Source organism: Varanus komodoensis, unplaced genomic scaffold, assembly GCF_004798865.1.
Source record: "Varanus komodoensis strain SLA01 unplaced genomic scaffold, ASM479886v1 scaffold10, whole genome shotgun sequence".
Classification (NCBI taxonomy): domain Eukaryota; kingdom Metazoa; phylum Chordata; class Lepidosauria; order Squamata; family Varanidae; genus Varanus; species Varanus komodoensis.
Genome location: NW_025335269.1, coordinates 12,192,378 through 12,214,098, shown reverse-complemented (window position 1 = coordinate 12,214,098; position 21,721 = coordinate 12,192,378). Strand labels below are relative to the sequence as shown.

The 21,721-nt window shown below is 40.1% G+C and overlaps 1 protein-coding gene across 8 annotated transcripts in view; it reads right to left on the bottom strand.

Annotated features, from left to right (window-relative positions):
* The window catches only part of GLI3 (GLI family zinc finger 3), a 476,769-nt gene that overhangs the window by 198,163 nt on the left and 256,885 nt on the right, over positions 1 to 21,721 (bottom strand). For all 8 annotated transcript variants that reach the window (XM_044454104.1, XM_044454087.1, XM_044454118.1 and 5 more), the window contains one exon: positions 10,408 to 10,650. In XM_044454104.1, the coding sequence (XP_044310039.1) occupies positions 10,408 to 10,650 (243 nt within the window). The remainder of the gene's footprint in view (positions 1 to 10,407; positions 10,651 to 21,721) is intronic.

Below are 21,721 nucleotides of genomic sequence, written 5' to 3'. Positions count from 1 at the left end.
AACGAAGAACCATGGATAGGGTGACTGGGTTGGGAGTTGGAGGACAGGGTTCACAGTCTGGTGGCATTCCTTCACCCTGAACTGTTGCCAGAGTCTCAGGTGGACTCAGTGGCATGGAGCACCTTCTGTCAGCTCAGGCTAATGTATCAGCCTACATATATTATGTATGTAGGCAGAGCTTAGCAACAGCCAGCCATGCTCTAGTGCCATCTCATCTGGATTATTTATTTATTAGTAATATTTATACCTTATCCTTTACAAGACGTCCCAGGACTGCTTATAACAATAAATAAGTCATAACAATAAATAAATACAACAAAATACAACATAATGCACTCTGGATGGGGCTGCCTTTGAAGACAATCTGGAAACTTCAGTCAGTTCACAATAAGGCAGCAAGGCTGCTGACAGGGACTGGCAGATATGAACATTGTTAGACCAGTCCCCTGCCAACTCCACTGGCTACCAATTGAAGTCCATGCCCAATTCAAAGTGCTAACACGGCAAGGGGCGGCATAGAAATGTAATAACAACAACAACAACAACAACAACAACAACAATAATAATATGAAGTCTTAAATGGCTTGGGGGACCAGGATATCTAAAGGAACACCTCCTCCTATACGTGCCTACCTGGCCCCTGAGATCATGGTCTGAGGTCCTTCTCAGAGGGCCCCCACTTAAGTAGTTAAAGATGATGGCAACTAGAGGAAGGGTCTTTTCAGTTGTGGCACCCCAATTGTCGAATCAGCTTCCCAAAGAGATGTCCTGACACCTACTCTACTCTTTTCAATGCCAGGCAAAAAACCTTTTTCCTTACCCAACATTTAATAGGTAAATGATTTTAATTCTGTTAAAATCAATTTTTACTCTGTGCTAATGGTGTACTTATGTTTTGCTGCTGCACCTTTGGACTACCTTGACTGAAGTGGTAGGCCTGCTGTTGTTTTTATATTATGTATATTCAATTTTATATTTTAATGTTACTGATCTTGTTATCTGGTATTTTATTTTATGCTGTTGGTCATCTAGTCTTTGTGAACTGCCCAGAGAGCTGATTTGGGCAAATGGGCGGTAAGAAAATTAAATAAAGAATACTGAACATAGTCCTAATTGTCCAAAGAAAATATTACAAAGGTTTAAGAGGCCAAATGCTATGTTAACATTTTCAAATCAAGGGCCACTCAGACTGTGTGGCTGGTGAAAAGTCGATATTGTAATAGATGATATATAAGACAAAGGGGCAGAGAAGAGCCAGAAGGTTCCTGAAAAATGCTAGCCATGGTCCACAGAAAGCTTTCATTATGAAAAATTTTCATTACAAAACACTTTGGCAGTGAAAATTATCCCATCTCTCACAAAGAACCGGTATTCATCTAATAAAAGCTAGCCAAAAAGATCCAATTTAACTTTTAAAAAATCATTTATTAAATCCCAATGCTATCTTTGTGGGTTTCACAAAGAAAATGGTCAAACAAACCCAAGCAAACACACAAAAGTAAAATATTCTAATTGTTTACCACTTTCAAGCACTACAGTCATGCAATGTCACATCCCATTCGCAAGAAAACAAATCAAGTTAAATGGGAACACAGTAATCAACATAGAGCAGGCCTCCTGGGGGTAAATACAAGTCTGAAGATTAATTAAGATGTTTTAAAATGTAAATATAGTATGGGACCTAAAAAGTCCCTACTTGTTTTGTTTCTAAGAATGCTCACACATGGAAGATGTTTTGGATATCAGAATACCCAACACCCACCTGGGAATGCACTGATTGCTGAAGTGATCCCACTTTCCAAAGGGGGAAATCAATGGATAGCACATTATACAACCTTGCTGCTTATGCTTGCTATGCATATACACAACATCTAGTGCATATCCCTTTCATTCCCCAACCTCCTTGTGTTGAACAGGGAGTCCTGAATGAAGGTTCTACTCCTGTTAAATTGAACTCTATTAGAATGTCAGTACAATCCAGGAGTGAGAAAAAACATGTGGAACATTCTGCTCACATTCAGTTGAATGTGAAAGGAACCTCCATACAGGCTTCACCACATCAAGGCCAGTAAGTTACAAAAATACACATTCACCATTTCATAATGAAGACATGAATACTGAAAATAAATGGAACTCCTTACCCAAGATTTTATTTTCCTGGGCTCCAAGATCACCGCAGACGGGGACTGCAGCCAAGAAATTAAAAGACGCTTGCTCCTGGGGAGGAAAGCTATGGCAAATCTAGATAGCATACTAAAAAGCAGAGACATCACCCTGCCAACAAAAGTGCGTATAGTCAAGGCTATGGTTTTCCCAGTTGCAATGTATGGCTGTGAAAGTTGGACCATAAGGAAGGCTGAGCGCCAAAGGATTGAGGCCTTTGAATTGTGGTGCTGGAGGAGACTCCTGCGAGTCCCTTGGACAGCAAGGCAATCAAACTGGTCAGTCCTAGAGGAGATCAACCCTGACTGCTCTTTAGAAGGCCAGATCCTGAAGATGAAACTCAAATACTTTGGCCACCTAATGAAAAGGAAGGACTCCCTGCAGAAGAGTCTAATGCTGGGAACAACAGATGGCAAAAGAAGAAGGGGACGGCAGAGGATGAGGTGGCTGGATGGAGTCACTGAGGCATTCGATGAGAGCTTGAGTGGACTCTGAGGGATGGTGGAGGACAGAAAGGCCTGGAGGAATGTTGTCCATGGGGCCATGATGGGTCAGACACGACTTCGCGACTAACAACAACACCCAAGACTTGGGGAAGACGTCTAAGGAAAGTAACTAGTGGGTCCATTGTGGGCACAGAAAATATCTGATAATGTGGCTAAAGGATTTACTTACCACTTTCTGAACCCACAACAGTACCCCACAGGTTAAATCTGGAATAGTTAAAATAGTTAAATTATTTCTGGGTCAGAACTGGTAGCACTCACCCATGCATCTTGTAAGTGCTAAGTTTTATGCAACACATTCTTTGGGTAAAGCAATGAATTTCTAAAAAGAAACTGGAAAGGAAATCCTATTTGCATCCATATATGCCCTCCCGCCCCTTGAGATCAGCAACAGATGCCCTTCTCTGGGAACCCTCTGTGAATGGTATTAGGACGGTGAGTACCCAGAGGAGGGCTTTCTCTGCGGTGGCGCCCCATCTATGGAATGCGCTCCCCAGAGAAGTCTGCCTGGCGCCGTCGTTATTTGTTTTTCGGCGCCAGGCTAAGACCTTTTTATTTAAAACTTATTTTAATTGTTAATTTATTATGTAGGGCTTTTTTTAATTTTTAAGCCGAGATGCACCGGGTTTTAATATTTTTATTGTATAATTTTTATATGCTTTTGTTTTTGTTGTGAGCCGCCCCGAGGCTTTGTTGCGATGGGGGCGGCATAGAAATGTTATAAATAAATAAATAAATGTATATTCTGGCACACACATTAAATTTATAGTTGCCACCCTTTAATGCAGGGCTCCAGCACCATTTTCCCATTAAAACAGTGAATGTAAGGAGTGAATGTCTTACGTAACAGCAAAATCCTGCTTCCAAAATCTCCTGGAAGCCCCAGGGCAGCATAACTTTTTTTTTTAAAAAAGGTGTACACCTCATACACTCAGGGAATACAGTTGTAGCACTAAAAATTCATGGCAAATTTGGCACTGGCAAATTGCAACTGTTCAGGGTACGGTCCTTGGAACCCTAAAAGTTGTCCAGCCCTATTCTAACTTTCAGAGGTAGTGATCCTTTATGCTCCAAACAGCAACTGAAATCCAAGAGAGTTGACCTTACACAGAATAACTGTAAATGCATTAGTAACTAAATAATAAAGGGATGCCTCTTTAGTAAGAAGTCTAATGAATCCCAATCTTTTAATAAGGTGCAAAAATAGCAATACACATGTAATGCAACTGACTAGCCCTGAGATTTCAAAGATAAAAAATTAGCCTGAGTTACTCAGAAACAGTACCACCATGAGGCAAAAACTTTGAGAACCTAAGCTACCTATTTCTTGCCTTGCAAGCTAATTCCTCAGGTACTCCTAAGAACCACAGTCCTTTCAGATGGTCTGCAAAGCCCAGCAAATTCCAGATTTATGTTTCTAATGACAATGCATATATTAGGAATTATTCCTTTTTTCCAACAGACCAAAGCAGCTTTAATACAGCTATAAAACTGCATGGAAAATTAAAAAATGAACAAAAGGAAATATTCCTTCCAAGTAGTTTTAAAAGATTCACAAGCAGAGGACTAAAGCAAACTCTGTCCTCCACCACCACACTATCCGTACAAGCATGTTCAGGGCTCTAATAAAGGTTCTATCCAAGACATTGATGGTGCAGATTCTCCCAGAGCCAACAAAGTGGCTTTGTGCAGTGTGTACCGAAGTGTGGCAGCATGTAAGAAATTCAGCCAGCACTAGGAAGGGTGGTTGCCCTTCCCAATCCCAGCCAAGTTTCAAGTGGTTGGGAGTCATGTTTATCAAGAAAAGCAAGGCAGCCAGCACTAGGAACAGTTACTGCCAGCCACCCACATCCTTGCTGTTATCTTCAACCTAACAATCTGATGGATTTAAATAATACCTAATGTGGAGAACCAGATCTTCTTTCAGCAAGGCTGATACATTTGCCTCCAGACCACCTCCTAGAATATGGTAAATACATGGCAATTATCCCAGATAAAACTCAAACCCAAACCCTGCCCCTTGCCCCTACAATGCAAAACATGAGGATGGTGGACACAAGATGTAGGGCCTTCTCAGTACTGGCACCATAACTGGGGAATTCCTTCTGACTACAGATTTGCAAGACTTCCTCTCCTTCATCTTTTGATGGATAGGTGTTTTTTTACTCAAACAAGGTTTTAATCAGTGACTTGCTGTTTTATGATTGTTTTTATATAGCCTCCTCCTGTTTGATACAGTTTTATTGAAAAGGTAACTGTTTTGTTTTATTTTGTTATATTGAATTATTACATTGCAGGCCACTCGGTTTTTATTTTAATAGAACAGTGGGGTATAAATATTAAATAATTGAGCTATATTAAAATCAGAAACAATCAAACCAAATATAATCCTGTGTAAATTTCAGCATGAATAGACAGCACAAATTTCAATGTGAATTACATGAGCATATAACTGACACCTAAAACAAGAAGGATGGCATTAACAATAATTGCCAATTCTTTTCCCTACAAAACCCGCCCCCACGCATGCATGTGTGTATTTGTTCTGTAATAGCATTGCTGCAGAAGCCTTCATCTTCTATAATTCCATCAAGCAGCATACTTAGTTGAGTGCCAGTCGGTTTGGAAATGTGAAATGGAGCCACCCAAAATAAGATGTTACCCGGGTATACAAAATTATGAAAGTTCATACATTAAAAGAAAAAAAAAAAAAAGATTCTTCTTTGCATCCTAAACGGCATGTCAAGAACCTGTGAGCTTACAGAACATGGTTCACGCCTGAGCCTATAGGGAGGTGGACAGTGAAAGGGATCGAAAGAAACTAGAACTTGGGTGGATAGTGTGAGTTGATTAATTACATCTATGGTTGAGAGAGTTGAGACACAAAACGATAAAATATCACTTTGGAACCACTCCGCCACCACCCTCAAACACATACAAAAAGGACATGGAAGACACAGGGAAAAAGGGAAATGACCAGCTCAGATTTCTGACAGCATATAGTAAATATCACGGTGGTACAGCTGGGAGAAATGCACTCAGCAAAGTTTTTTTTTAAACCCCTCTTCCCCTGCAGTTTCCCTGTGTGCTCCCCTGCCTGTTCACTCACCCACCCCTTTGCTATACAGCTAGCAAAATGATCAGGCTCGGGGCTCACAACCTTTCTAGCATAGTGGAAGAAAGGTTTAATTCTTCCCCAGCCTTGGGAACAGCTTCTGTTCCAGACTTTCAGGTGGGGACTCACTTGACCAGCGACTAGGTCAACACAGTGCACTAAGCCAGCTTGGTTTTGTTTGGGAAAGCATTCAGTCAGGGGAGTCTCTAGCTGCAGGCTGCAGGGACATACAGCTTATGTAAAGAATGCTCTCCGTGATGAAAGCCAGGCTTCTATCCCCGGGGAAGCCCGCGATTCCTTAATAGCATTCAATGGTCCACTCTACAGAATGCCAAGACATTGCTACAAAGGTGGGAAACCGCAGACGTGAGGATTATACCTGGCCCTCTGATAACCACTTCCCCTTCCACCTGACTGATTGTTGGTTTTGTGGCTTCGGCACAGCTTTCCCCATCTTGAACAGCTGAAATACCTCTCCTCAGTCTGAGTCATGGCAAGTAACACTCAAAGCTACAATATGGTATTTTGTGTGTGTGTGTGTTTGGCCTACCCTCTTTTGCCCCACTGGAATGCACACCCAAGAGCTTCTCTGAAACAGAATGTGACCCCCAGGATGAAAGAGATTCCCCACCTATGCACTACTGCTTCATTATCACATTCTCTCAAAGCACAATCCTGCGTCTCAGCTATTTGCTTTGCAACAGGATATTGTCCTCTTCCTTCTTCACATTACTGAAGTTTATTGGGCCCATAGGCTGGAAGGGATCACTCATATCAGGCTTTTCACTTAAAAAGCAAATACCCATACAAAAAAGGCCATCACCGACACAGACCCATGTGCCTACATGTATAAATGGAAAGAATTCAGCCCCTTCCTAGCAGTTTTAACTCCCAAAGCAGACATGCATTCCAAACACAATTGACTCAAAAGCTCCTTTAAGGGGGCAATAAAAATATACTGATGCCAGTCTTTGAGGGAGAGGAAGAGAGACTATGTTTTCTCCTACCCACCCCCCACCCCACTGTTACAGGAAGACTGCCTACACTTTAAGTACAAACTGGGTATATATAGAAGCACAAACTAGACATCCTGAAAAGGCCACATTTTCCAACCACAAAGAATGAAAGAATTACATACCCAGCTACAGTAGAGAATACAGCCCTGTCTAACCATCTGATCACCCAAACTGGTGAGAAACTAAAGAGAAGGAGAGGCAACTCCAGTTCATGGTCTACCTGTAGTTGCAGAAGGGCCATCAGGTAATTAATTGAGTATTTTTCACATGACTTGCCCATGAAATCATCAAGCTCACCACAACCATGTCTCTGTTAAAAGTATACCTCTGATCTGGGTACATTTATAAACTTCTTCCCATGGGGACCAGCTTCCTGGAATTTTTACAAGTTATTCACATATCAGAGCGTCCAAGGGGCTAGCAGTCATTTGTGTGGTTTATGAACTCACTGAGAAGTCAAATTTTGTTGGCAGGACTCTACACTTATCCAGACTGGCATGGGACTAACACAGAATCATAGAGTTGGAAGTCAAATGGGAGACTGCAGTCTCCATATATAAAGGAAATATTTCATATGTACAGTGCTTATACAGCTAAAATTGTGTTTTAAATTTGCCCCTCCTTCCCTGTGGGCTTAAATGCAATATTTAAATATCCCACAATTATTTAGTAAATTAATATATTAATAATATACATTTCTGCTTAACCACAGGCCACTTTCTCAGTTGTTGAATTTTTCCCAATAGCAAAAATAATCCAGGTGTTGAAAACAAACACAACCTCTTGGAAGGAACTTCTGTGGGGTGATTTATATAGGATGTAGGACATGCAAAAAGGTGCTACATGGCGCAGTGTGTCATTGAAAGGTTCCTAGCCCATTGGAGAGTACATGTAAGTTTGTTGCATTGACACAATCATAATCCATTTATTTCTTTATTTAATTTTATTTCTACACCATCCAATAGACAAAGCTTTCTGGGAAGTAAACAACAGAAATAAATACAATAAAATACAAAACAGACTAAAACAACAATAAAACCTCATTGAATTACATTTAAAAGTTAAAATCACAATTTTTACAACTAAACAATTAAAACCATCGTGCTAGGCCTACTGAAAAATGGCTGACAATAAGCCCCATGTGCTATTTGGAGTTGGTAAATGTTGGTAAAGAGGGGAGTCTTAACCTGGTGCTGAAAGGATAGTAAAGTTGGTGCCAGGCATGCTGGGGATACCATCTGGGGGCTACTACAGAGAAGTCTCTCCTCCTTGTTGTCAGCAACCAAGCCTCACTTGGAGACAGCTTTTAAGGAATGTAGTGCTAAGGCACATTGTAGTTGTGATCTACAACCCAGAAGCAACATTAACATGCTAACGCTACATACAACAAGATGCTGGGCCATGTGACACAGGAACTCTTAAGGAAATGCCATGCCACTCGGAACCCTACACACATCAATGCTTCTGCACTCTGCACTCTTGTGTAAACTGACCCTTCTTCTCTTTCTGTGTGCATGCCAAAGACTCCTTTACATACAGACTGGTGTCTGTAATGTGGTTGGCAGACTTAGGAGCAACAAACCAAGGAATCCCAGAAGTACGTGCCATGCCTACAATAAATTTTAAGGAACATTAATGCTTCATTTCCACTTACTGATTCATTGCATGGCTACAAAAGACCCACTGCCAGATGTTGTAATCACAGCTTGAGAATTCATAATTCTGGATACAATCCTTGGACCAGATATTCTTTATTAGTTCCATTGAATGCTACCCCAACACAAGTAATTTGGGACTAGTCATTTAGGAACTATAATATAGGAGAAGCGTCAGAAACTGTAGGCATGAACATTTGAATTTGCCTGCTTCAGATCCAGACCTCACTCCTGAACTTTTATAATCTCTATACATTTTTGCAAGTAACTGCCATTTAATTCAATTGCATTTCCAAGTGGAAGTGTTCAAGCAAGCCATACAATTTATCCTTAGTTGTATACAAGCATGCCCCAATGAAATCATTGTTGTTACCATTCAAATAACCAGTCTCAGGACTGCAGGTTATGGCTATGACCTAACACAGTTGGAGATTCACAAGTTTAAAAATGCAAAAATAGCACACAGGGTTTTCCTGAACTTTTGTTCCTTAGCAGTTCTTTCACAGTGAACCTCAAACTTTTAAAGTTGAGTGAAGTTTTAAAAGCATTCAGCATAGAAGAGCTATGGAAGAGCAAGCACAAAACCTCTTGTCTGTTCAAAAATAAGGTGTAGTCAAAGTAGAGCCAGAGTTCATGATGTGAAAAATGCTGCGGCCCATGCACTCACATCCAAATGTAAGCTAATGCCCTTTTCCTTAACCAACTCCATCATTATTATTAGCTACTATCATTTATTATTAGGCTTTATTTTAAGGAGAAGCTGTTCGGTTGAGATTCAGCGGTTGTGTGCAAGACAACACTTTGATCTGCACTTCGATGAGTGAACATTTTTCTTTCCTGCTAACACAACTAATGAAGGGATAAAATTAGCTTTAATCCCTAGCACTCTCTTAACCAAAAAAAAAAAAAGGGGGGGGCACTAATCAGCTGTCCTCACTTATCAGTCATCTGCCTAACAACCCTTTGCCTCAAAACACTAACATTTCTGAATGAATTTGCAAGGGGGTAGCACGGGTAGAGAGGAAAAAAGGAATGAGCCATAAGACCCAGACTAGTCTTTCTTCATGGGTCTGAGTCTATCATCTGGTATGAGAGACCGAAAGGTTAAATGGCAAGTACAAGCCCAGACTACATGATAAATCTATAATCAAAAGGCACAGACTGACACCTCAAGATGTGCTTCATTACTATACAACTACACGATTCCCCCCTTTTAAAAGTAGAAACAGATGAAAAAATGCTTTTAACTCCCCCATAATCTTTGCCTGTGAAGAAATCCATTTTCACATCTGTGTCCAAGTGTCACTTAATTTTTTACTCTTTATTAATGTCTAATCAAGAATTCCAAACTTGAAAAACATTCATGTTCCTCCATTCTAGCTATATATTGTGGCTGGGGGCAAAGCACGTTATCGTGCCTACATTTCAGCATTTTGTGCTACTTCTGTTATGAATCATCCTATACAAAACCCACTTTTCTAACTACCTGAAAAAAGAATTCCTTTTCATTACATTTCTCCCCCTCCCCCAAAAAAACATGCTATCAAATCGGTCACAAATGCAGCTAGCAACAGTTTATATATCCTTCTTTGCAGAGACACTGGGAAACTCCTCCTGCGCCAGCCTCTTGGGAACGGGTGGGAGTTCCACAACAACACAGTGTGGCAAAACACCACTCATTTCAATGGATCTTATTCAGAAGTAGTTTCTCGGAATGCTATCTTTTGTTAACTTTAATAGCATGATGTAACAGTCTGTTTCTTTTTTCCCTGCCCGCCCCCAGCCCATCCCAGTTTCTCAATAAAGGGAAGAACATGTTAAAACCTTGTTATAAATACAGTCCTCCTCCTGAGAAGCATTACTAAATGCCCATATAAACCACAATAGAAGGTGACAGCTTGCAGATCACTCTAATTTTATCTTCCACAAATGAACTTCCTTCAAATACTTACGGTAAGGAGGATCCATATAACCATTCCTGGGGTCCATAGCAAAGACTGTCCCACGATAAGGTATGGAATGCTCAGGAAGGTGTGATATAGATCCATGGATCTCCTTCTTGATTAATGAGGCCCTTTCCTCGCTAGATGTCGAAGGCTCTTCGCTGATTTTACTGAGGCCTTGCCCGCCCTGTGGCTGCATTGTGATTGCGTTTCTTCTCTCACTGTGATAGGTCTGTCCAGGACTTTCATCCTCTAGAGAGGAAAACACAGAGAGAGAGAGAGACAGAGAGAGAGAGAGAGTTTTGGGAGGGGAGAAGAGGAGAAAGAGAAACTTTTAGCTCAGCTCTAGCAAATAAAAAGTGTTCTTGAAAAGTTTTCTCTGTCTTTTAGCATGAACTTTGCCACAACAGGAGTTTAACAGAGCAGGTGTATGTGTAGCTATGAGGGATGCTCTGGGAAGCAAATTGAAGGGGTAGCGGGTGGGCACCCAGGCCATTTAGTGCAACTGGAAGTTATGCAGTAGATCATCACCACCCCATTCACTGGTGCATTTACCAGAGGGGCCATTAATCATACAGAAATGGACACTGGTATGCTATTTTCTTTCCTCTGGGACAAGAAAGCTTACAAGTTTTGGCTGCTTCAGAAAGAGGGAAAAAATTTGTCACAACTCTGAGAAGATGAGTCCTGCTAGCAGCAACTAAATCAACCCTAACCACCCACCGATGCTTTGTACAGGCTAGCAGTTGCCCCACAGATGCTAGCTGAAAAGAGGAAATCTCTATGCCATTAAAGAGAGATGCCAGTTATTAAAATTAAAGATCAAAGGATTCCTAATAAAGCCTGTGCTAGTTACCTTAGCATATGTGAGCCTACCCGCTATAGACTATGGGTGCAAACATGTGCAAAACAAGAGTTAAAAGTTTAAACAGCAATATAGATTTGTATACTTACACACACAGAGCCCAAAAACATGGTTTTCCATCAACAAGTGTACAGATCTACTTAAACTTTAGTTCTAACCATTGTACCTCTGCACACTCAAATATAAATATGCAAGGAATAGCAGGCTTTGAAGGAACAGCAGACTCTGATACGTGTATTTACTTAATTGGAGGGAAATTAACTGTTATTTATTTCTTGTAAGTAAGATAGGATCTTTTCATATATAATACTAATCTCATGTTATATATATTTATGCATTACAAATTGAGTTTTATCAAAAGTATATTCAATGTCTGTCTTATTCTTCTATATAACTCATCTAGCCATTTGGGAAATGGGAAGACCCAAAACTATCCTGAATGTTTTCATGCATCCAAGAAAATTTACATAACAAACCTCAGAGGAAAAACAATGAAAAAAATCTAATCACTCGGTTCACTTGAGTAATAAAACAGAGATTTGGGGGGCATCGATCACACCCCATACCCATACCTCCAGGCTAAAATCAGGCGCACCATTCAATGCCTACCCCACTCCATACAGGTCACCAGCCCTGCCCACAAAGTTAACAGGAGAATAATTTTGATTTGGTTGGCAGGAAGAGGGGCATCCCAGTGAAGACTAATCAGGAAATGGAATATCTGAAGTATTTATACATTTAAGGGGAGGAGCATGTGAAAATGAACACTACTCTCCCCACCCCCAGATAAGCAATCTGCCCCGGCTATGCAATCCAACCTTTCAGAACACATTTCATGAGCATACGTATAAAAATATGGTCAATACATGTGGCTCTTATTTATTCCTACACTTCCATAGATTATGGAGAGTTGGTGTGGTGTGGGGGTTAAGAGTGCAGGACTGGACTCAGGAAATCAAGGTGCTAGTCCCCACTCAGCCATGGAGCCAACTGGGTGACTTTGGGCCAATCACAGACTCTCAGTCCAACCTACCTCACAGTGCTGGTGTTGTGAGGGTAAGACTGGGGGGAGGGGGGGGAGGGGAGGAGAAATATGGAAGCCATCGTGAGTTGCTTGAAGGGAAACAAGGTAGAATAGAAATATAATAAAAACTTAAGTATTGTCCTGTCCCGTGCAAGCATCTGCTACTTGAAGCAATTTCTAATATTAACAAATATAGCAATAAATATCTTTTTATACTGAGCCCCAAGCTTTCTTTTTTTAAGAGCTAGTTCACACATGATAGTTTTGGAAATGCATTTAAGTAGATAGCTAAAATGTAAACTGTGAATGCAACAAACAAGTTTGCAAACCTGTTCTTTCGTAAAGGTACACTCATTAGGGAGCTGTGATTAGCTGCATTAGTTAAGTGAACGCTCTGTGGCAAACCCAGGTTTAACTCAGTACAACTTGTGAAATGGTCCTAAGTCCTATGCATTTGTTTTGAATGGGGAAGATTCATCCAAGTTTGCCTGTAAATTAATTCAGAGTAATCTGCAATGGCCAGTCCTTTCAAGCATAAGGTTCTGATGCAGAGGGAAATATTTCATTACTATTGATAAAATAAAAATACAAGCCGAAGGCATTTAAGCAACAATGCTGGGCACACTGTATCTTTTTAAAAAAGATAAAGTATCTTTTTAAAACTGTATCTTTTAAAAAAATCTCTTAATAGTTGAGGAGGACCATTTTGTATTTCTACATCATTTGTGCACTTTTATAACAACCACACAATCATGCTAAAGAAAACCAGGGCTAAGGTCAAAATGTCAGTTTTACCTTGCTCTTTCATGTGTGTGACAAACAGAATAGGGAGTGATTTTTATCCAGACTTAATTCTGCTTTAAAAAAAATGTCATGTAATATAAAAGCAATAAATGTATTTCAAATTTCCTCGGTGCTACAATAACTTAGGGCAATGAAAATGACTAGGTGATCTGACCATTTAAGACTTCAAACTAGCTTGAAATGTTTGCAACCTCAGCATCATACAAGTGTCTTTTACATTCATTCATTCTGAAGAGGGCTGGCAATGCTAAACACTAATTTTCCTTCCGCTTAGTTCTCTGCACTCTAAAGTTTGCAGAAAGCCATCTAAGAAAACAAAACCATAGATTCTACCCAGATTTTACTATGCTTCAGTATGCACAGAAAGGGTTGCATATTATCAGCAGAACTTTCACATATCCAGAAACACAAGTAGAACCCAAAAAAGTAGTGTTAAGTAATATTAATGCTTACACTTTCTCTCATAATATTTTAATTATGTTCTCTTCAGTCTACTGCAGACTTTTACAGGTAAGTTGTCTTGATTGTTAAGGGGAGATATCCATATTATGTTCAGTATGCCTACAAGCCTCTTTAATAATACAGGTTTAGACTGGAACACTCTATGAAGATAAACAACCTCTGTGTTTAATTTACAAATGTAAAAAATGTTAGGTTTTTCAATATCAGATCTGATTAAACCCAACACTGTTTACTTAACAATGTAATTTACTGGGTCATAACTTGGCACTGATTTCATTTTACCTGTGAGGCTGTGTTCGTGACATAACTGAGAAATAAAATCCAATACTGGACTTCTTTCCAAAATCATTTGCTTAAACATGGTCTGCTATAGATGAAATAGCAAGATGGGAACAAGCAACTGAGGGGCTGCTGTTTATCTTGTCTTATCCCTCAAAATACATAGATGTGGTAAGTTAGACTTTGATTACTTAACTGAAAGACTGGTTATAGATGAGCCATCTGCATGAAATGTGAAGCCTCTACTAAGTTGGAAATAAAAGTGCATCTGATTTTAACAAAGATATGGAGAGGGAGCCTGTGCCAATGGGACACCTTTCTTTCATGAAAGCCACACCACTTATTGGTGAAGTACAGACCGCAGCCAGCCAAAACCACCCCCTCCCCCTCCCCGCTTTTTGTGCGCCATGGCATTTTTGTATTAATGAGAAATTCCAAGGGACAAACCATTTGTTAAGAGTTTACTTCATGCCCTGCGCTGCAGAGGTCCTTTTCAAAGAGAGCAGATGAGAAACTTGACAGTACATGCACTCCAGAATACAAATAGCCAAGTGGTTTAAAATCACACTCTCTATACACTGAAAGGAAAAACTTTTTTGTGCCATAATTCCGCCAGCTCTTATAACCGCTGCAAAACCACTTCAGCAAACCAAAAGGTGAAAGCTGTCTAATCTTGTTCTGTTTCAGCTGAATTGTTCAATAAAATTTAAGAGTCAGTGCAGACAAGCTGCGCCAGGCCAAATTATTGACAGAAACAGACAGTCCACCATGGCAACAAGTGGAAGTCTAGAGCAAAAATGTAAGCAAACAAACCATTCTCCGGAAGCATCTGCCAATCGAGTCTTGAAGCCAAAAAACCAGAACTGTGACAGCTTGCCTGTGTTAAGATGTCACCTATTCTCCCTTCAAAAGAAGGGGTCTATTCTGCTTCCACCCACCAAAAGAGAGGCAGAGAACTTGCAGCAAGCCAAATGCCACCTGAAAGTCAAAGGGCCAGATTAGTTTCAATTATGACTGTTTAATATTAGTTAACCACATGGTGCTTTATTATTTCATGCACTTCTTCCACTTTATTCTAGGGAAAGAGAAAAGATGCTGAGTGTATTACACATTTATACTAATTTCCGTCAGTCCTCATTTTCTCTCTACAGGGCTTAAGTGAAGAAAGGATCCAAACCCATGGATCATATACCTCATATCAAATATTTGGCAGTGGCATTTTTTCATTTCTGACTGGATGGAGGAAAAGTGCCTCTGAACATGTGCAGAGCATTTTCCAAATCAAAGACCGTGTGCATGGGGTAGGGTTTTCATATCAGAAAGTACAGCTCCCAGGCAGATTTGAGGGCTAGCACTTCTCACTTTTCAAATATAACCACTATGTAAGAATTTCCCTGTTAGAAGCCAGTCATGGAAGTATAGCAGCCCACCCCCTGAAGTCTACATTCTCTCCAGCAATATATGACGTGAATTAGTCCCATGAATATACACAGCCGTATAGAGAGACCAAAGATCAGAAAGTTTTACAGAATAGATGCTCATCTCAAAATGCTTTGCCTGCCAAAATGTATCCTTATAACTATCTTTTTTCTTTCTGAAAGGGAAGCACATGCACACAACCTCCATCTTCATGAACCAAACTTGTTCTCCCACTCCTGAAGAAGTCAAATCTATCAAATGTAATCTCCAAAAGCCATTGCTTTAATTAAATAAAAAAGCAACAGTTGCTTCAAGATGTTTGGTTGAGAGGGAAGGTCCCTCAAATATCACTATTAAGCACAAATCCTAAGAACAGACCAAGTCAGTCTTAGGGTGCGAGTTTCTATCTTTATCCATGCTAAGGTCTTGCAAGTAATTAAGAAGGACGTGTTATTTGTGCTTATTTAAAAGAACAAAATAAAATACAGTCAGAGTACTTACAACTCAATCGAGAGGGTCTTGGCTTGCTCTCTGGAACCACTTGTCTTAACTGAAATTCTCTAGTTACTGGTACGTGGGCATTCATCGCTTAGAGTCTCTCACTTTCTCTCCCTTATTCATCCCCCTTGCCTGCCTCTCTCTCTTCCTCTGTCTCCCTCCCTCCCTCTCAGAGGCAGCACTTCTCCCATTAGAGGAATTAAAATTGGTTGGTGCCATGCTAAATTTAACAAGCTCATTAGTATTCTTCCTGTGCGCTTGGTAGTGAACTCTCCCTATTCATGCCGGTCTCTCAAGCTGAGGGGTCAGGCGGCTAATCATTAAATCAAACTAATGTCACCCTATCACAATCGGCCCTAAGAGAAGGAGGGTTTATTATTTCAGTTTACGCTAAATAAATGGTTTTACAAATGGTCTTCAAGCAAGGTCAACAGCATCTTCAATTACAAGGCAAACTTAACAAGAGTTGCTATAAACCAAAGTGCTCTGTATTGACTTAAGCGTGAGCTCTGCTCTGCGGATTGCCACCGGCAGGCTTGTACAAGAATGCATATTGTAAATTTCTCCTTCTCCTTCTTCTTCTCCTTCTTCTCCTTCTTTTTAAGCAAAGGGCAATCTTTTCTTTTGCCAGAATTGGTGACTTGCTTAGAGACTGCTCATTCACCTCTCCCCAACCAGCTAGCTGCTCAGCTCAATTCACCCCACACAAAGGCTGAAGACCAGACCTCAATGGACCGAGTGAAACATGTTCAAAACTAGGCTCTCTATTGTGACTGAATTTCTTAACATCTTTTCAAAAAGCGGAGAATGCCTTGAGGCTAAAGGAAGAAACAGGCTAATGGTGAATTGGGAATACTGAGCAAATTTCAGAGCCCTTTCCTCCTAGCTTTTGAGGTTGAAAGCAAGCTCTATCCTTTCAAGTTTCAAAGTCCTTTTTCCTCCCGCAGTGTCACAGAAGGATTTGAAAAGAAGGTAATTGTGCTCACAGTCTCCCTGATCAGAGCTTACGTCCTATTTCTGGTATTTCGGAATACTTCTCGCAATAATGGTGCATATAGCTCAATCCCTTAACCGGCCTGCACTCAGCAATTGCTCATTAAATGAACAATTGCTGGTATAAAATGCCTTTTATGTTCAAGGTCTGGATATAAGATAAGCATTCTAGGACTCTAAATTTGGTTTACTAAGGAAACTCACCATCATTAAATTACCAAAATGAAGGCAGAATAGCAGTCTCTCCCAGCAAAATAGCACTTATGGATGAGGTGCCCCCCACCCAAAAAGAATGCAAACCTAAAATCCTTAATAGAATAGATAACTAATAAAGAAGAGATTTCCAACATGTAAGAAGGGCTCTACAATTTGGAGACTAGGTGCTTCACTTTTGAATGATGTAACAGAGCCATGGATGCATTTGCCATATGTCGGATTTCTCATGCATCTTGATCATTCATGTTTGGCCCTACTAAGAGTTCATTTAAGCCCCCCTACAATGTTTTTCTTGCTGGCAACAAAATATATCCATGGAGCCTCTAAACAAATTCTGCACTGATTAGTGCCCCCTGTCTTCTACATACTTACTTGAAAGTAAAATTGACAGAAGTCAGTGAGGCTTACTTTCAAGTAAACATGCAGAGTATCTGGCTATAAAGTTTAGTTTATTTTAAGAAGGAAAGTTTCTTTGTTCCAGCCTCAAGAATGTTTACCTTTTAAGAAATTATTCTTAAAGTAAGCATTTTCAGAACACAGATGTAGGAAGGCATTCATAAACCAGTTTTCCATCCCATCATAGGCATATAAATCAGAATTATCACAGTGGGCTAGATAGCAAACATTGAACTTTATATGTGAAGTTTGAGTATTGTATAAACATTCTGTGCTTTACCGCTAGTCTATACTATCTTACCTTAGAATATTAGAATGTACAGACATATATTATTCTTCATAATGGGTTTTCAACTTATCTGAAATTTCTCATACTTTTTGTTGAACTCTTTGGATTGCAATACACAATGACTTCAGTGTCTTTTATTTTCACACCTTGATCATTTTGGAGTGGGGGATTATGCTTTTCTTTCCCAAAACCTTTTTAAATGCTTGCGGTTGTAAAAGAAGAAAATGCAGAAAATGTATTACAAGAATAAGAATAGGAACAGGGCTTGATCCTCATACTGACTGCTATCCAAAGAATTAGGTACGATGGGTATTTACAATTACTTTTAAGGAATAAGTTGCACACACAGTTGTTCACAGTCCTGAACCCACCAAAGTGAATGGGAATGCAGTCACTGAAGAAAGTAGTATCAGAAGGCAAGTTAGCATAAAGTAGAAGAAATGTTTTACGAGATCATATAATGTCCCCCCACAATGTTTAATCATCAGTGCTGAAAATATTATGTTTCTAGTTGTGCTCATTCCTTCATTTCACATCTGTACAAAGGACAGAAAGACTTTCTTACAACTGGAACTCCCGTCCAGATCACATCCGCAACGCCTCCTCAATTTCTATCTTCAAATCTTTTTTTAAAGCCTATCTTTTTCAGTTTAGCTTTTCCATAAGCTCCTTTTCTCCCAAGATTATCCAGCCCTTTAGGAGTTTTAGTGCAATTATACTGTGTCTTTAACCTCCTTCATTCTGTGGTTCCCTTCCTCCCTCTAAACTAGACTTTCAGCCCCTTTATGGGAAAAACTCATTTCAAGATATACTGGTTGCACAATCCTAGGTCCTAGGACATTTGAAAAAAAATGAGTATGATACTGAAGGGAAAGTTAGACTCACATGTGTACATGTGTATGCATGCTATTCTAAATAGTGTGTGCGTATATACTTATACGACAGACTCATAAAAATAGAAGCAGCTGGTGGGTGCAGGGTCTGTAACCCCATGCCCCCTTCCATGCTTGGTTTTACAAAGTCCTATCTTTTCATAATTCAGAGTTCCCTCTACCATATGGAAAACACGGGTTGAGTGAAATGTACCTCATAATTACTGTTCCAGCATCACTGCTATTTATTTTTTAATGTTCCTATATATACATTCCAAATATACGGGACAATTATCATAATAGATACAAGTCGAAACACTTTGGAGTTCTTATGCTTAACAATGGAAAGATATACTGAGAACTACATGCCTTAAGGCAGCCTGTCAGGAAGAAAGGTGACAAAGCTTTCTTAAAGAGCATATCTTGGGTACAATTAAGGGCAACAGAAAAGATCTCCTGTGCAAGATCCAACGAAATGAATACAAGCTCCACAAGACACGTCTCGTGTCTTGTCTCTTGTAAATCGGTGAGAGGAGGTACTGCACACACCAATTTATGTTATGTCAGAGTGAGAACCAATATCAGGGTTCAGCATAGTCAGGCAGCTCCCAAGCTCCCCAAAACTCAGGAAATCCCATCCCTGACTTAATGCATGACCCAACATCAGCTTTTATCCAGAAGACCCAGTCCCAGTCACTCAACTCACCTGTATGCTTGTTATTTTTTTTTCCAGAATGAAAGTGGCCCTTTTGAATGGGAGGCAAATGACTCCTCAGTTCTGACAATAGCAGCCAGCTACCATTTTTGATTGCACCAATTCCAACACAGGATCACTGGATATTGCACTTGGGACCATCTAACATGGCAAAAATCCAAAATGCACCTAGAAGCTGGCAGGGAGTGGCAGGGACCAGCAAGCCTAGGGGGACAGAGTTGGGTGGCCATAAGTGAGGATAGCGAGAGCAGAATTTAGACAGCAGTCCAAAAATGTGGGGGCAGGGAAGCCCAGAACTTTGGCAGCAGCATGGGACCCACTGACACTGCCTTGCCCAAGGGGGCACTGAAATTTGATGTTAGCCCTACATATGCTAAGCCATAATAACCTGATGTGGTTTGGACTAAAGAACTATGCCTTTAATCAATGGCCCTGGGCTATAAAGTTGAACACACTTATTAGAACAACAGAGTCAGTATTCCTTTTCAATATTGCTCTTAGATTTGAGGTGAAGTTTAAAGAGATATTCTGTGCCAAATCACTTCTCAGAGAGATTTTCTTTTCATAATGTTGGAAGTCAAGGAAATAAGGTTATTTTCAATAGTGGATAAGAGTTCCACATTCTAATCACTAAATGCCCCATCTCTTATACAGAAAGGTGAGAGCTATTAACCAGCATCCTGCAGTTGCACAAGGACCATGTGTGAATTCAGCATGCAGCTCCGGCAGCCTACATGTCCATCCCTTCTTTCTTTCTTGTTCATGAAAAGCTACAATCGGGAAGAACAGGAGCAGCTAGGCTTGTTCTTATCAAACTCGGGGCAGCTGTAAAATAGAAAAAGATACCTTGAGCTTACCACCTAGAGTGTTACTCCGGAATAGCCACTTGCTCAGACACAGATGCAACTGTCTGTTCCAGCCTTTTTTCCTACTATAGTGCCAGCTACCCAGGGCAGGCCCAACTATCTTTGGTTAGGGTTAGCGGTTAGAGTTACTGCAAGCCGCACCAGGAGGAAGAAGTAGCAAGCCATATACCAGAGCTTGATTGCAAAGCCAAGACAGCTGCCATGTCTCACTTTTTCCCCACATCACACAGAGGCAAACCTGGGTTTTTCATTGAATGTACAATTATGAGCAAGAAGTAGTCAATTAAGGCTGCATGGCTAGAATAGATGCATGTTTGTCACATTCATAATTTAAGTTGGTTAGGTGTAAGTCAAGCATCTTAACTGTAAGTCCAAGAGATCATCGATATGGTTAAGAAGCAATGTTATAGAAGTTATTACAGAAAAGAAAAAAAATGGAAGTGATGCTCAAAGATGAGGAAAACAATAAATAATGCTGCACAAAATGAATGTAAACAGTAAGGGATGCAAAAAGTGATTCTGAGCTTAGTGCCTGTGCCTGCTTAATCTTTGAAGCTAAGCAGAGTCAGGCCTGGTTGAAATCCGGATGGGTGACTTAAACAGAGCTTCAACTATGGGCCATATAGAAATGTAATGATGATGGTGAGGAGGATGAGGAGGAGAACTATAAATATTCTTTAATCACATAAAAAAGCAGGAAACTGACTAGGGATGAAGCTGAACCACTGAATGGCAAAGGAGCTAAAGGAGTAGCAAAGGAGAACAAGGTAAATGCCAAAAAGATAAAATAGTTATGTTTTAATTACAAAAAAAGGAACCTTACCAACAAATTAAAACATAGAAATTAAGAGGTCCAGATGGTATCCATTGGAGAGTTCTTAAGGAATTCAAATGTGAAATTACTGGCCTAACAAAGATATGTAAGACTGAGCTCCATGTCAGTATACTGGAAAATGCCATTTTTTAAGGGACCTAGGAGGGACCTGGCTATCTGTAGAAAAGGGTAACTGAAATGATCAAGGGGCTCAAGGGGCTAGAGCAATTCTCCCTTTGGGGAAAGTTCACAGTATTTCCAGCTCCGCTACTTAGAAAAACAGGGGAAAGGGATATAGAGTACAGACGTATAAAATGATTTGTGGTCTAGAGAAATATTCCTCATAGTAGTAGAACCTGGAATCATTTGATGAATCTGAACAGTGGAAAATTCAAGATATATCAGGAACTACTGCACACAGTATACAGTTAAACTATGGGATTCTCTATCACAAAATATAATGATGACCATTAAATAGGATAGTTTTAAAAATGATTTGATTAAATTCAGATAAGAGAAAGCTATCAACAGTTACTAGTCATGCTGGGGTATACATAGATATTCTCTAGTATCTGAGGCAGTATGCCTCTCACTACCAGATGCTAAGGAGCTCGGGAAGGGGGTGCTTGTAGGCTTACATGAGCATCTGTTGGGTCACTGTGAGAACAGAACACTGGAGCAGACAAACCATTGGTCTGACCCAGAACAGTACTTCTTAAGCTCTTGCCTGCATTTAACTTTACATTGCACATGAAAAATGATGCTTTCTCTGAAAATACATGCAACAATATATTGGCCTCCAAAATAACCT